This window comes from Lynx canadensis, chromosome F2 (genome assembly GCF_007474595.2).
Source record: "Lynx canadensis isolate LIC74 chromosome F2, mLynCan4.pri.v2, whole genome shotgun sequence".
Taxonomy (NCBI): Eukaryota; Metazoa; Chordata; class Mammalia; order Carnivora; family Felidae; genus Lynx; species Lynx canadensis.
The window spans coordinates 145,044-157,048 of NC_044320.2; the positions used below are offsets into that span (position 1 = coordinate 145,044).

The 12,005-nt window shown below is 52.0% G+C and overlaps 1 protein-coding gene across 3 annotated transcripts; it reads left to right on the forward strand.

The window, feature by feature from the left end:
- Nucleotides 1–486: 486 nt before the first annotated feature.
- On the forward strand, nt 487–7,696 carry ZNF517 (zinc finger protein 517). 3 transcript variants are annotated; one of them, XM_030303596.2, is made up of 5 exons: nt 487–2,842; nt 3,358–3,481; nt 4,158–4,284; nt 4,570–4,683; nt 5,468–7,696. In XM_030303596.2, exons 2-5 carry the CDS (start codon nt 3,449–3,451, stop codon nt 6,667–6,669), a joined length of 1,476 nt encoding a protein of 491 aa, XP_030159456.1. In that variant the 5' UTR covers nt 487–2,842; nt 3,358–3,448; the 3' UTR covers nt 6,670–7,696. The 3 variants fall into 3 exon arrangements, with proteins under 3 accessions (XP_030159456.1, XP_030159457.1, XP_032447879.1); XM_030303597.2 differs by lacking the exon at nt 487–2,842 and having other exon boundaries at nt 3,345–3,481; nt 4,126–4,284; XM_032591988.1 differs by lacking the exons at nt 487–2,842; nt 3,358–3,481; nt 4,158–4,284; nt 4,570–4,683 and adding an exon at nt 4,700–5,111.
- The last annotated feature ends 4,309 nt before the right edge of the window (nt 7,697–12,005 follow it).

A 12,005-nucleotide genomic window follows, 5' to 3' on the forward strand; every position in this document is an offset into this window, starting at 1 on the left:
CGTAGAGAAGCTTTTTCAACTGTAGGGGAAGAGGGTGAAGGACACACAGGACCTCTCCATACTGCCTTTGCAACTTGCATGATTTTATAATTATCTAACAACAAAAAGTTGAAAGAGAAAGGACGCTGCCTCAGCACCCGGTTGCCTGGAATGATGCTCGACTTTTCCATTGGCCTTTCTCGAGGTCTCGCGTGGACGCGTCTGCTCTCAGGCTTGGGGGCTCTGCGCCGGGATCCCCGACTCCCGCAGCGGGCTCGCCTCTCGGGTTTGGGAGTTCACGGGAGATCAGGTCCAGAACAGCGCCCCGCCCTCAGCGGCCCTCTTCCATCACCAGCCTCGCGCCGTAGGAGCCAAAAGGCGCCCACCGAGGCGCGTGGTCCTCCGAGCTTCCTAGAGCGGCGCTGAGACCCGTTTCCGGGGGCGGGCCGGAACTGGACCTCCTGCTCCCGGCGCCCTCTGCGCGCGGTCCGGGATAGCGGCCCAGGGTGAGTAGGTCCTGGCCGCGGGGCGGGGACCGGAGTGGGGTGAGTGCGGCTCTCTGAACCCGGCCTGGCTGAGGCTGTGGTCCGCACAGAGGCCGCGCTGAGCACCGCGGGGCGCTGACCTGCAGCCGGCGCCGCCCCCTCGCTTTTCCTTCGTTCTGGGCCTTAGGGAGGGTCCGGAGTCCGGTTCCCACCGGCTGGCGCGGCAAGTGTGCGGGCCGGTCCCGCAGAGCCTGGGTGGCTGCGCAGAGCTGAGGCTGCAGCGGTGGGAGACCTGGGAGGACCGGTTCTGTCCGGGTTGCGTCCCCCTCGGCCTCGCGCCTGCAGTTGCCTGAGCACACCCGCTCGTGAGCAGCTCGTGCCGGCTGGCCACCCCATGCGCTGCCTCTCCCCTGCACCCTCGTTTTCCAACCAATTGTCAGCCCGACGCCCTTGCTTTACCCTGTGCGGTTCTTCGCCCCCGCCCCCTCTTCGCGGAGTTGCCTCATTCATTGGACAACTAGCGTTCGGACAACTGGCATACTTACCTTGTCCTGACGACCCTTCTAGTGCTGGGGATACTGCAGTGAAGGGGTAACATCCCTGACTTCATGAAACATCTGTTGTAATAGAAGTGAGGCATTAATGCAATAGAGGCAACAAACAAGAAAGTAGTTTTTTTTGAGAGAGAGTGTAATCGAGCGAGGGAGGGGCAGAGAAAGAGCATCTTAATTAAGCCAGCTCCATGCCCAGTTGTGTTCAATCCCACCACCGTGAGACCTTGACCTGAGCTGAAATCAAGAGACGGATGCTTAACCGAGCCACCCAGGTGCTCTGAGAAAATAGTTTTTGATGATTTCAAGGGCTATGAAGAAAATGAACCAAGAGGATAGGTTTGTGAGAGTTAAGGAGTTAGGGGTGGCTGTAGGTGAGCAGGGAAGGTCTCTGCAAGAAGTTAACATTTGAACTGAAACCTGGTGGCTGACAGGCCTTGCTAAGCCCTTGTAGGCAAAGGAAAGTGCATCAGAATGGCATTGGCTAATTTGAGTAACAGAGAACGCCAGCTTGGCTGCAGTGTAGTACGCAAGGGGGTAAGTGAGGGAGTGGAGCAAGGTGCCCCAGTCCCCTGAGGAACAGAGGTTTTATTCAAAATTGGAGGGAAAGAATGACTCCTGCTGGTCCTCCAGGCCCCAATTAAATGTAATCCCCTCAAGAAGCCCTCCCTGAACCCCATCTAAGTTAGCGCTCCCCTTCCCCTTGATATTTTCTCTCAGGACTCCGAGCAGGAACCTGTTTTGTTAATCATTGTATCCTCTCCTCCACTTTTTTCAACTTAACGCTGTTTTTCTCACATTAAAGACTTATTCCCTGGCTCCAAAGATAGGACTAAAACCAGGTCTTTTCCCCTCTAACCAGGTGGCCCCTCCCTGAGGACATGCATTCCCCAGAAATAAGCAAAGAGACAGGCATGGTAACTTACCCTCCTAACTGTGGAGAGCGGTATGTGTTGAGTTGACAGCCAGGTCTTCTCCTGAGATGCTCCTCCTCTTAAGATGCTGTGGCTGTCTTGTCGGGGTGAGGAGGACAATAGCTCTGTCAACAGGGGCAGCAGCAATGGTCCGCGCGGACTGCCCTGGACAGACAGCCCAGTGCCGTGTCTAGTAGTGGTATGGCTCTGCTCTTTGCATTTGCCGTTTGTGCTGTCCGGGCACAGATGACTCACCAAGCCTCTCAGATCATCCTCTGTAGCCTGTTATACTCTCACATGTTAAAAGGGCCTTCCTGCCAGATGTTACCTCGTAGCATCATAACTGCAGGATTTCTGCTGTTGCCAAAAGGGACATCGCTTTACAAAGCGGCAGCTACTTAGGAGGCTCAAGCCCCACAGAAAAGGGTACTCTAGATACCTCCACCCAATACACAGGAGCTCAAGTGTCCATTGAGGAGGGGACACGGAGACCAGAGTCTACTCTGAGCACCTAGCCAGAGCAGATTGTATTTACTGGCTTTTATAAATAATTTTTCCTCAACTGCGACACATATTTGAAAAGAAGCAATAAGTCTTAGAGAAATCAGAAAAATGAGAAGAAGGAAAATAAAAACTACCTTGGAAGAAACTAAGGCTAATGTGCTGGGGTATGTGCTGCCGGATTTATTTTTTTGCTTAGAGTCTGCTTATTTCACGTGGTAATGCAGTAACAATGTTTTCTGGTGTTCCACAACATGGTTTTACTGGTTGCAGAATCACCCACTGTCAGGGAACCACTCATTCATTCCACAAATCCTTGCTGTGTATCAGGCCCTCCCCCAGGCCCTGGGGGTACAGCATGAATAACCAGACTGCAGGCCTCATCTCATGGGGGAAGGTGGATAAGAAGCAAGTAAGTTGACTGCATTATGTCCGATAACAGGTGCTATGGATGAAAATAAAACAGAATGAGGATAGGGAAGGAATTCTGCGGTGGGGATGGCATTTTGTTTATTTATTTAAGTTTATTTATTTTGAGAGAGAGCACACATACATGTGAGGGAAGGGTGGGGGGGGGGGGGGGGGGGGGAGAGAGAGAACCCCAAGCAGGCTCCAGTCTGTCAGTATGGAGCCTGACTCAGGGCTTGAACTCACAAACTGTGAGCTCGTGACCTGAGTGGAAATCAAGAGTCACACTCTTACCTGAGTGAGCTATCCAGACACCCGGGAATATCATTTGAAGTAGGATGGTCCCAGAAGACATCCCTGGGAAAACCAGGAGTGAGAGGTGGAGGCTTGTGGGTGAGCAGGTCTCAGGTTGTGGCTTCTTGGGATGTGAGGGGTCGTCTGGGCTGACCGGGATGTGCTTGCCTCATGTCTCACGCTTTCCTGTCTCTTCTGTATCTGGGTGGTCCTTCTGGGAGACAGGGACAGGGGTGGATGGGCCTTAGGCCTGGGCTCTTCCTACTCAACACTCACCGTCCCCAGCGCCTGCCTTTCCCCTGAAGGGGACCTTGGAATGGCGGTGCCACTTGCGACGCCCAGACTCCAGGTGAGTGTCCCCTCTGAGCCTTTAGGCTGCCTTCATCCCCATCCTCAGCTTTTCAGCCCTGAGGACCTTCCCAGGGGGCCCCAGGCCCACCCATGTAGCTCCCACTCCTGCAGGTGGGTCACAGGGATGGATTCTGTAAGCCAAGGGTCAGCCTCCTCCCTTCGAAGACTCACAATGGCTCTGTCAACTCCTTCCTGAGGCTTTGGGCAGAAGTAGGCTGCCCGCAGTCTCCTGAAGCCCCTGAGCTTCAAGGGTCAGCAAGTAAGGTCAGGGGCCCTGTCCCTCCCCAGCACCTGCCTCCATCTGGTGTGAATGGTCAGACCTTCTTGGTGCACACAGCCTTTGGCTTCTCCACTAAGAGCAGAGAACCAGAGAACAGGACAGGAACTCTCCCCACCAGTGTGGAGGCTCGGCCACCAGCATCTCGAGGGTGCCCCTACCCAGGCCAAGGTTGAGACCCTCACTTCTCCCGTGGCTTTGGCAATAGGGCTGTTCCACTTTTCCTTGGAGAGTGTTGAGGTGTACCCCCTCCCCCCCATGCCAGGCCTTAGGAATGCAGCAGTGACCATACAGAAGCCTTGACTTCCCAGAGCTGAACAGGCGTCCTAAATATCCCTGACATGGTCTCCGCATCTCCTGCCCAGATAGCCCCAGACAGCAGAGTTTGTGGTTGCAGGAGGCCGTTGTGTTTGAGGACGTGGCTGTGTACTTCACGAGAATAGAGTGGAGTTGCCTGGCCCCCGACCAGCGGGCACTGTACAGGGACGTGATGCTGGAGAACTACGGGCACGTGGCCTCACTGGGTGAGGCTTCCCCTTCCATCCTGGGGCTGGGCTCAGACACAACCCTGCTTCTTCCACCGGCCTCCTGGGGGAGTTGGTTCCTTTCCAAATTCAAAGCCTAACATGTTCAGAGGGGAAGTTGGAGGGGTTCCCGCTCATCTCTCCATGGCCACCCAGCTGCCCTGCTCCTGGGAAAGTAGGTATTCCAACCCACCCCAAGTGTGTGTCCTCTGAGGCCTCCAGCCAGGCAGCCAGACACCCTTCCTCCTGCTCCCTGACACGTGCTGCTCTCCTCCCTGCATGTAGGCTTTCTCGTTGCCAAACCAGCGCTGATCTCCCTCTTGGAACAAGGGGAGGAGCCAGGGGCTTTGATTCTGCAGGTGGCTGAGGAGCAAGGGACTGTGGCCAACCTGTGCCCAGGTAAGTGCAAGGCACAGCAAGGCCTGGCCTTCACACAGCTCCTTGTAGCCCCCTGGTGCTTGGAAGGCTGTGCGTTTAGTTCCTCACAGCATGGCCAAATTTCTTACTAAACACCTTGCTTGTCATCCAAGGTCACCCAGGACTAACTTGTACAAGAAACCCAAGTGCATGAACATCCTTCCTGGTGCCCCGAGGTGTCGGGCCAGATCTGTGGGGGCAGTGGGTGTGTGAGGAGGGAAGCAGGGAAGACCCTTGAGCTGCTTTGATCCTTCCAGCTCCCCGTGGCTCACATGCCAAGGCCTGAGTTTGGGACTGCAGAGGCTGCAGAAAGGGAGGAAAGGTGGCCTGCAGTCCATGGGGCCTGTATGGGCAGGACTCTGACCTGTCTACTGAGTGGATGACCTGTGAGTGAGTGCTGGGAGGAAGAGGTGAGCAAAGGATAGCAGTACCCCACACCCTGCAGGTCCCACTCCTGCATCAGGCCTGCTCCCTACCCCCCAGCCTCTGCCCCAGTACTTTGGGCCAAGCTGTGCCCTCCCCTGTCCTCCTGATGCCCCTCCCTGGTCATGAGTTCCCCTCTTGAGCTAACCTCCCACAGTGCTTAAGCCTTTAATGAACCTTCCTTTGGGTCCTCTTATACAAACCCTGATTTTACAGTTTCTTTCTTGCAAGAAGTTTCCAAACCTCTCTACCACTTTGACATGAGGATTCTGCCTTCAAATCAGAGTTCCTTTTGTGAACGTAGAGGCGAGGTCACCTTTCCATTTTCTGTTCATTCTTCCAGATTCTAGGATGGAGGCCGGGGTCAAGGAGTCTTCTCCGGGGAGAGTGTCCTCTAAGCAGTTAGGACTGTTGGGCACAGTTTGGGGGCGCCTCCCCGAGGAGAGGAATGGCCGTCCTAAAGATGGGTCAGATAAACGACAACTCGACCCCCAGGCAGGCGGCCTTGGTGGGGAACTTAGCACATCCCTGGGGACCCTGGAGGCAAAACAGCCAGGCTTGGGCCCTGCAGAGGCTGCTGGGGACAGAGTGTACAGGTGTGCTTGCGGCAAGGCGTTCAAGTACAACTCGCTGCTGCTCAGGCACCAGGTCATCCACACGGGGGCCAAGCCCTACCAGTGCACCGAGTGTGGCAAGGCCTTCAAGCAGAGCTCCATCCTCCTGAGACACCAGCTCATCCACACTGAGGAGAAGCCCTACCAGTGCAGCGAGTGCGGGAAGGCCTTCCGGCAGAGCACTCAGCTGACCGCACACCACAGGGTCCACACGCGGGAGAAGCCCTACGAGTGCGGCGAGTGCGGGAAGGCCTTTGGCCGCAGCTCCCGGCTCCGGCAGCACCAGAAGTTCCACACGGGAGAAAAGCCGTACGAGTGCGGCGAGTGCGGGAAGGCCTTCTGCCGCAGGTTCACCCTCAACGAGCACGGCCGCATCCACAGCGGGGAGCGGCCGTACACGTGCCTGCAGTGCGGGCAGCGCTTCATCCGCGGGTCGTCGCTCCTCAAACACCACCGGCTGCACGCCGGGGACGGCCCCCGAGAAGACGGCGGCCGCCAGGACCCCCAGCCCGGCGGCGCACAGAAGACCGCCTCGGGCGCCAGGCCGTTCGAGTGCCCCGTGTGCCAGAAGCCCTTCAAACACAACTCCTTGCTCCTCCTGCACCAGAGGCTGCACACGGGCGAGAAGCCATTCGAGTGCAGGGAATGCGGCAAAGCCTTCAGCCGGAAGTCCAACCTCACTCTGCACCAGAAGACCCACACCAAGCAGAAGCCCTTTGCCTGCACGGAGTGTGGCAAGGCTTTCCGCAGGAGCTACACGCTGAATGAGCACTACCGGCTCCACAGTGCCGAGAGGCCCTACCGGTGCCGGGCCTGTGGCGGGGCCTGCGGCCGGCCGTCAGTCCTCATCCAACACCAGAAAGTCCACGGGCCCGCGTGTTCCCGGGAGGGTGGGGAGGACAGACGGGTGCCCCACTGGGCTCCCCGTTGAGTTGATGAAAGGCGGAGAACCCATCCAGGAGGGGGCCACAAGGCAGAAGGCTGTCGGTCCTCCCCGCTTGGCTGTGAGAAGGGTCAGGGCCAGGGCTGTGGTCGAGCAGCCCGAGGGAAGGGCAGTGAGGAAGGCTGAGCCAGAGCGGGTCCCCCCACAACTGCTGAGCCCAGATGCCCGCGGGAGGGCGGCATTTCTAAACCGTCCAAGTCTGCGCCTAGAGGCACACGCGGGCTCCAACACAAGGGGGGGGGGGGTGGGGGGGGTTTCGTTTTCTCTTTCCACTCCTCGGTTTTCCAAATATTGACTTGTGATGGGGGGAGGGGAGCGGAATCTGTTGGCTTTTTTTTTTTTTTTTGGATGTTCATTTGTTGCTAGAATTGACCAAGATCAGACTGTTGCCAGGGGACCCAGCCACCTAGTGGGGCAGAGGACTAGAATTCACACAACACCTGCCATGGAGATGTTGGGAACTCTCAGGTAGACCTAGGGTTTGTTGACAAGCCACGGCAAAGCTGGAGGGGTAGTGGTGGCTGAAGCAGGACTCGGGAGTGGGGTCTGCAGGCTCCCAGGCAGTGCCTTGGGAGCCCCAGCCAGGCTAAGTGTGATCCCTCAGCAGGCCTGTCAGCAGAAGGTATTCACTGGGGAGAAGCTTCCCTGGGTGGCCGCTGGTGAGAGGGGCCATCTCTTAGTGACCCTTCTTCTTCATCAGCCCCCCGACCCCAGGAGCCCTGAGAACACTGAGGGGCTTCTACAGCATCTTACAAAAGGTGTGCCAGAAAGGAAGCCGCCAGCCCCAAGGAGAGCTACCAGTGAATGTGTATTTTTTAATCATTTTTCCCCCAAATATAAATTTATTTTAGGACATTTGGGAAATGCAAGAACTCAGAAATGTAAAAAACTGCCCTTTGGTCTCACTCTTCAGAGATCACTACAGCGATGTTTGGTGTGTTTTCTTAGCCTCTTTTTTTAAATTTTAATGCTTATTTATTTATTTTGAGACAGAGAGAACATGAGTTGGGGAGGCACAGAGAGAGGAGAGAGAGAATCCCAAGCAGTTTCTGTGCTCTCAGCAGAGCTCGATCTCATGAATCACAAGACATGACCAAAACCAAGATCAAGAGTTGGACAGTTAACTGACTGAGCCACCCAGGCACCCCCTTAGCCTCTTAAAAAAAAATTTTTTTTTAATGTTTATTTATTGTCGGGAGACACAGAATCTAACCCAGGCTGCAGGCTCTTGCTGTCAGCACAGAACCCCGACGTGGGGCTCGAACCCACGAGACTATGACCTGAACCAAAGTCGGATGCTTAACCAAGTGAGTCACGCAGGTGCCTCCCCACCCCCTGACTCTTTCTAATGCACACGTATGGTATTTGTTTTACAAATCGGGGTTTACTTTGCTTAGAACCGTGTCCCTGCTGACTGGTTTAGGTAGCAGCTTCCTTACTGTCACACATCTGTCCTTTCCTCACACCTTCACTGTATTTGTTGGCCCCGTAGCAGACCTGTGCACATTTGCTTGTGGCTGAGGTGGACTTTCCCCATCAGGGTTACAGATGTGGAGGGACTGTTTTTAACCATTTGATTAATCATGAAAAATGCCAGTCTTGTTTTCATTTATATTTCTTGGCCTTTTCGTGAGTAAATTCCCTGTAAGCTCTTGTACCTATTTTTATTAGGTTTTTAAGCCTCTGTGTTGAGCTCCAATCCCTTTCCCTTAATACCTGTTTCTTCAACTGTGATACAAACCACAGGTCTTTTGGTGGTGGGTGAGCATGGAAGAGATGGGATGGAAACTGCGTCATACACTTGAGGAAGTGATATATTACAAATATTTTTTCCCAGTTCCTTATTTGCTTTTAGTTATGAGGTTTTTAATAAGAAAAATACATATTCCCTATGGGCAAAACTGTCTTGTTGTGATTAGAAAGGCCTTGTCCACCCCAGGATTTTATAAAACACTTTCTTTACTTTGGTTAAGTTACAGAAATACTACATATTTGCAGTAAAACAGTAACGAAATCTCAATACAAAAATAGGAAATATTTCCCTCTTCCCTTGTCCCACATTCCCACCTTACTCCCCAGACATACACCTGTTAAGTCTGGGTAGTTCATTCCAGACTTTTTTCTCTACATTTCAAATATTCAGCCTATGTGTGCCTGTGTTTTTACAAACAGGATTACTCTAGTGTTTGAAATGACTTTTAGTGTGTCAAGTCACCGGGCTAAACTGCCCCCAGAATTCCCTTTCAGCTGAATTCCTGAGTGGCAGGCTATGCAGGAGGAAGGAAATGGTGGTCATTTGTAGCTCACACACCTACCTAATACTTAGACACTAACCCAAAGGCTGTTGTGAAGTGATTTTGCAGATGTGATTAAAGCACCTAATCAACTGATTTTAAGTATCCTGGTGGGTCTGGAGTAATCAGTTAAAAAGCCTTTAAAAGCTTAGGTTGGGGCGCCTGGGAGGCTCAGCTAGTTGAGCATCCAACTCTTGATTTCAACTCAGGTCATGATCTTGGTTTGTGGGATTGAGCCCTGAGTCAGGCTCCAAGCTGCCCTTGCCTCTCTCTCTCTCTCTCTCTCTCTCTCTCTCTCTCTCATTCCTCTCAAAATAAATAAATTAGCTAACTAAATAAGCAAGCAAGCAAGCTTAGGTTTCCCTATGCCTCCAGCCTGTGGAAAAGCATCAGCTGGTGATCTTGTCAGCAAAAATCCTCGAAGTATTTGCAAAATGTGGTTTTCTCACTGAGTAAACTAAGAATATACTTGAAGAGGTGCCCTTTTTCAAAGCACAAAGCCAGTTTTCAGCCCTGACTTTTTTCCAAAATTAAAAAAAAACTGTGGTAAAATATACACAGTGTTTGCCATCTTAACCATTTTTAAGTATACAGTTTGGTGGTATTAAGCGTATTCATACGGTGGACCCATCACAACCATCCATCTTGAGAACCCTTTTCATTTTGTAAAACTGAAACCATTCCCATTAAACAATTCCCCGTTCCCTTCTCCCAGATCCTGGTAACTACCATTCTACTTTATGTCCCTATGATTTCTGACTACTCTAGGAACCTCATCTTAGTGGAGTAAAATAGTATTTGTCCTTTTGTGACTGCTGATTTCACAGAGTATAATGTCCTCTGAATTTATCAATGTTGTAGCATGTGATACAATGTCTTTCCTTTTAAAAGGTTGAGTAATATTTACTATTGTATGGTTGGACATTTTCCTTATCCACTCATCTGTCATGGAGACTTGCATTGCTTCCACCTTTTGGCGACTGTAACTAATATTGCTGTGAACATGGGTGTACAAACATCTCTTCCAGACCCTGCTTTCAATTCCTTTGTGTATTCACCCAGAAGTGGAATTGCTAGGTCATAAAGTAATTGTGTTTAATTTTTTTACTGTTTTCTACAGTGGCTGCATCATTCTACACCCCGACCAGCAGTGCACGAGGGTTCCCTTTCTCCAAATGCTCGTCAACACTTGTTGTTTTTTGTTGTTTTGATAGTAGCAATCCCAATGGGTGTGAGCCCTGACTTTTTTTAAACAGCAGTATTCAAATGGACACTAACAGGAAGCAGCTCTCCTCTGAAAAAGAATTCAAAAGTATCAGTGACATCTGGTAGAGTGAATTTTGTAAAAGGCGTATCTCTGAGTACCACTTCAGCCGTATTTCAGTTCCATTCTAATTAAACTTGAACTCCCGTTCTGAGTGCAGGAAATCCACGTAATTTTTGGAAATCCTATTTTTCAGTTTTTATGTTCCTTTAAAGAAAAATAAGTTTACTGAGTCAGGTTACTCACTCAGTCTTTCAAACAGGTTTCTATTGAGCATGTGATCCTTGTTGAGCACAGAAGAGATGGATGGAAACATCACAGGCTCTGCCTTTGAGGGACCGGGGCCTGAGTAGGAAAAAAGGAGTCACACAGGAGAGGGAGGAGATGGGGCCTCAGGAAGAGCCTGGTGCCAATAGACAGCCCAGGAGGGGTGGGGACAAGGTCTCTCTGTGCTGGACACAGGCCCTTGTCACCAACCTCCTCAGGCCCTCTTGGCCCTACTTCCAACTCCCTTTTTGTTCTCAGGATTCCCAGCTCCTGACCTTCTCAGGCCGGGGGATTAGGGAAATTCTGCTTCTGTGCAAGGCCCTTGGGTCTATTGGTTCCTCCCACCAGCTTTGGAGCCAAGCAGGCCTAGATCCAAAATACATTCCTAGAAATAGCAAACAACCCTTTAGAGCAAGGCTTTGATACAAGCCAACAAATCCAGAGCCCACACTCCCAACTATCTCCTTTATCAAACTCACACACCAAGGCAAAGCTCCTCCTGCCCTAATTCATCCCAGAACCACTTATCAATTAGAAATCACATTTCTACCCTGGAGCTTGTTGAAATTATTCAAACTATCTAACCCTAATTTTACTTAGTGTACCTGCCCTGCATTGCCCATTCCTTCCTGCAGAAACCCCAATAAAGGCTCTGGGCCACACTGTACCCTCCCTCTCTCCTGCCTCCTGACCTATGCTGGTGCTTCCCAGTGTGGCCCTTCATGTTGTACCCTGCCTTCTAGGGAAACAGTATAATTATCTTCCTTCATGACAATCATTTCCAAGTCTGCATGTCTTACCATACCAGACTAAAACAAGCCCTAGGTATATTGTAGTATATCATGAGACTCCTGAGTGCCCAAGGATGGCCTGTGGAGAAGCTCTGTTCCAGTTTGTTGAAAGTATTATTGCTCTGGGCTACCTACTAGGATACAGAAAAAGTCCTTAGAAACACATCTTCTTGTAAGTGATTAAGGTAACGACTTTTTCCCTAGTTACATTTATGATGTGGAATCCTATTCCCAGGCTGGAAATAGCTGGAAAGCAATCTGGGCTGGCTCAGAGAAGGGACACACTGACCATTCATAGTGTTTAGGCCTCTGGCTATGAACAGTTGGTTTGTTTGCTCATTGGGCCCAAGGTTCAGTGAGGATTGTGGGACTGGGGCATGGAGGTCCTGGAATGGCCTGCAATGGATAAAAGAAATCCCCATCACTGCTGCCCCGCCCCCACCCCAGCAGCACCTGTAGGGCCTTAGCACCCTGGTATCTGCACCCCCAACACCGCCCAGGTGTGGGGTGGGTGGGTGCTCTGGACCAGGCTCTCGTGCTGGCTGAAACAGCTCTATCCTAAGGGTCTTTGCCTCCCCTTCTTGCTCTTTGAGTCATCTTGGGAATGACCCTACCCATCTACCTAGAACAGGCTAGCCTGGGGCCAGGACTCCCCCAGCTTTCGATGCTGCTGTGTGAAGAGTCCAGTTGGAAGGCTCCCAGTAGGTG

Excerpts from the sequence above, each read along its gene's own strand:
- ZNF517 (XM_030303596.2), top strand. The coding sequence starts at position 3,449 with ATGGCGGTGCCACTTGCGACGCCCAGACTCCAG. Across the intron at positions 4,285-4,569 it reads CGGGCACGTGGCCTCACTGG|GCTTTCTCGTTGCCAAACCA; the intron begins GTGAGGCTTCCC and ends CCCTGCATGTAG. Across the intron at positions 4,684-5,467 it reads TGTGGCCAACCTGTGCCCAG|ATTCTAGGATGGAGGCCGGG; the intron begins GTAAGTGCAAGG and ends TCATTCTTCCAG.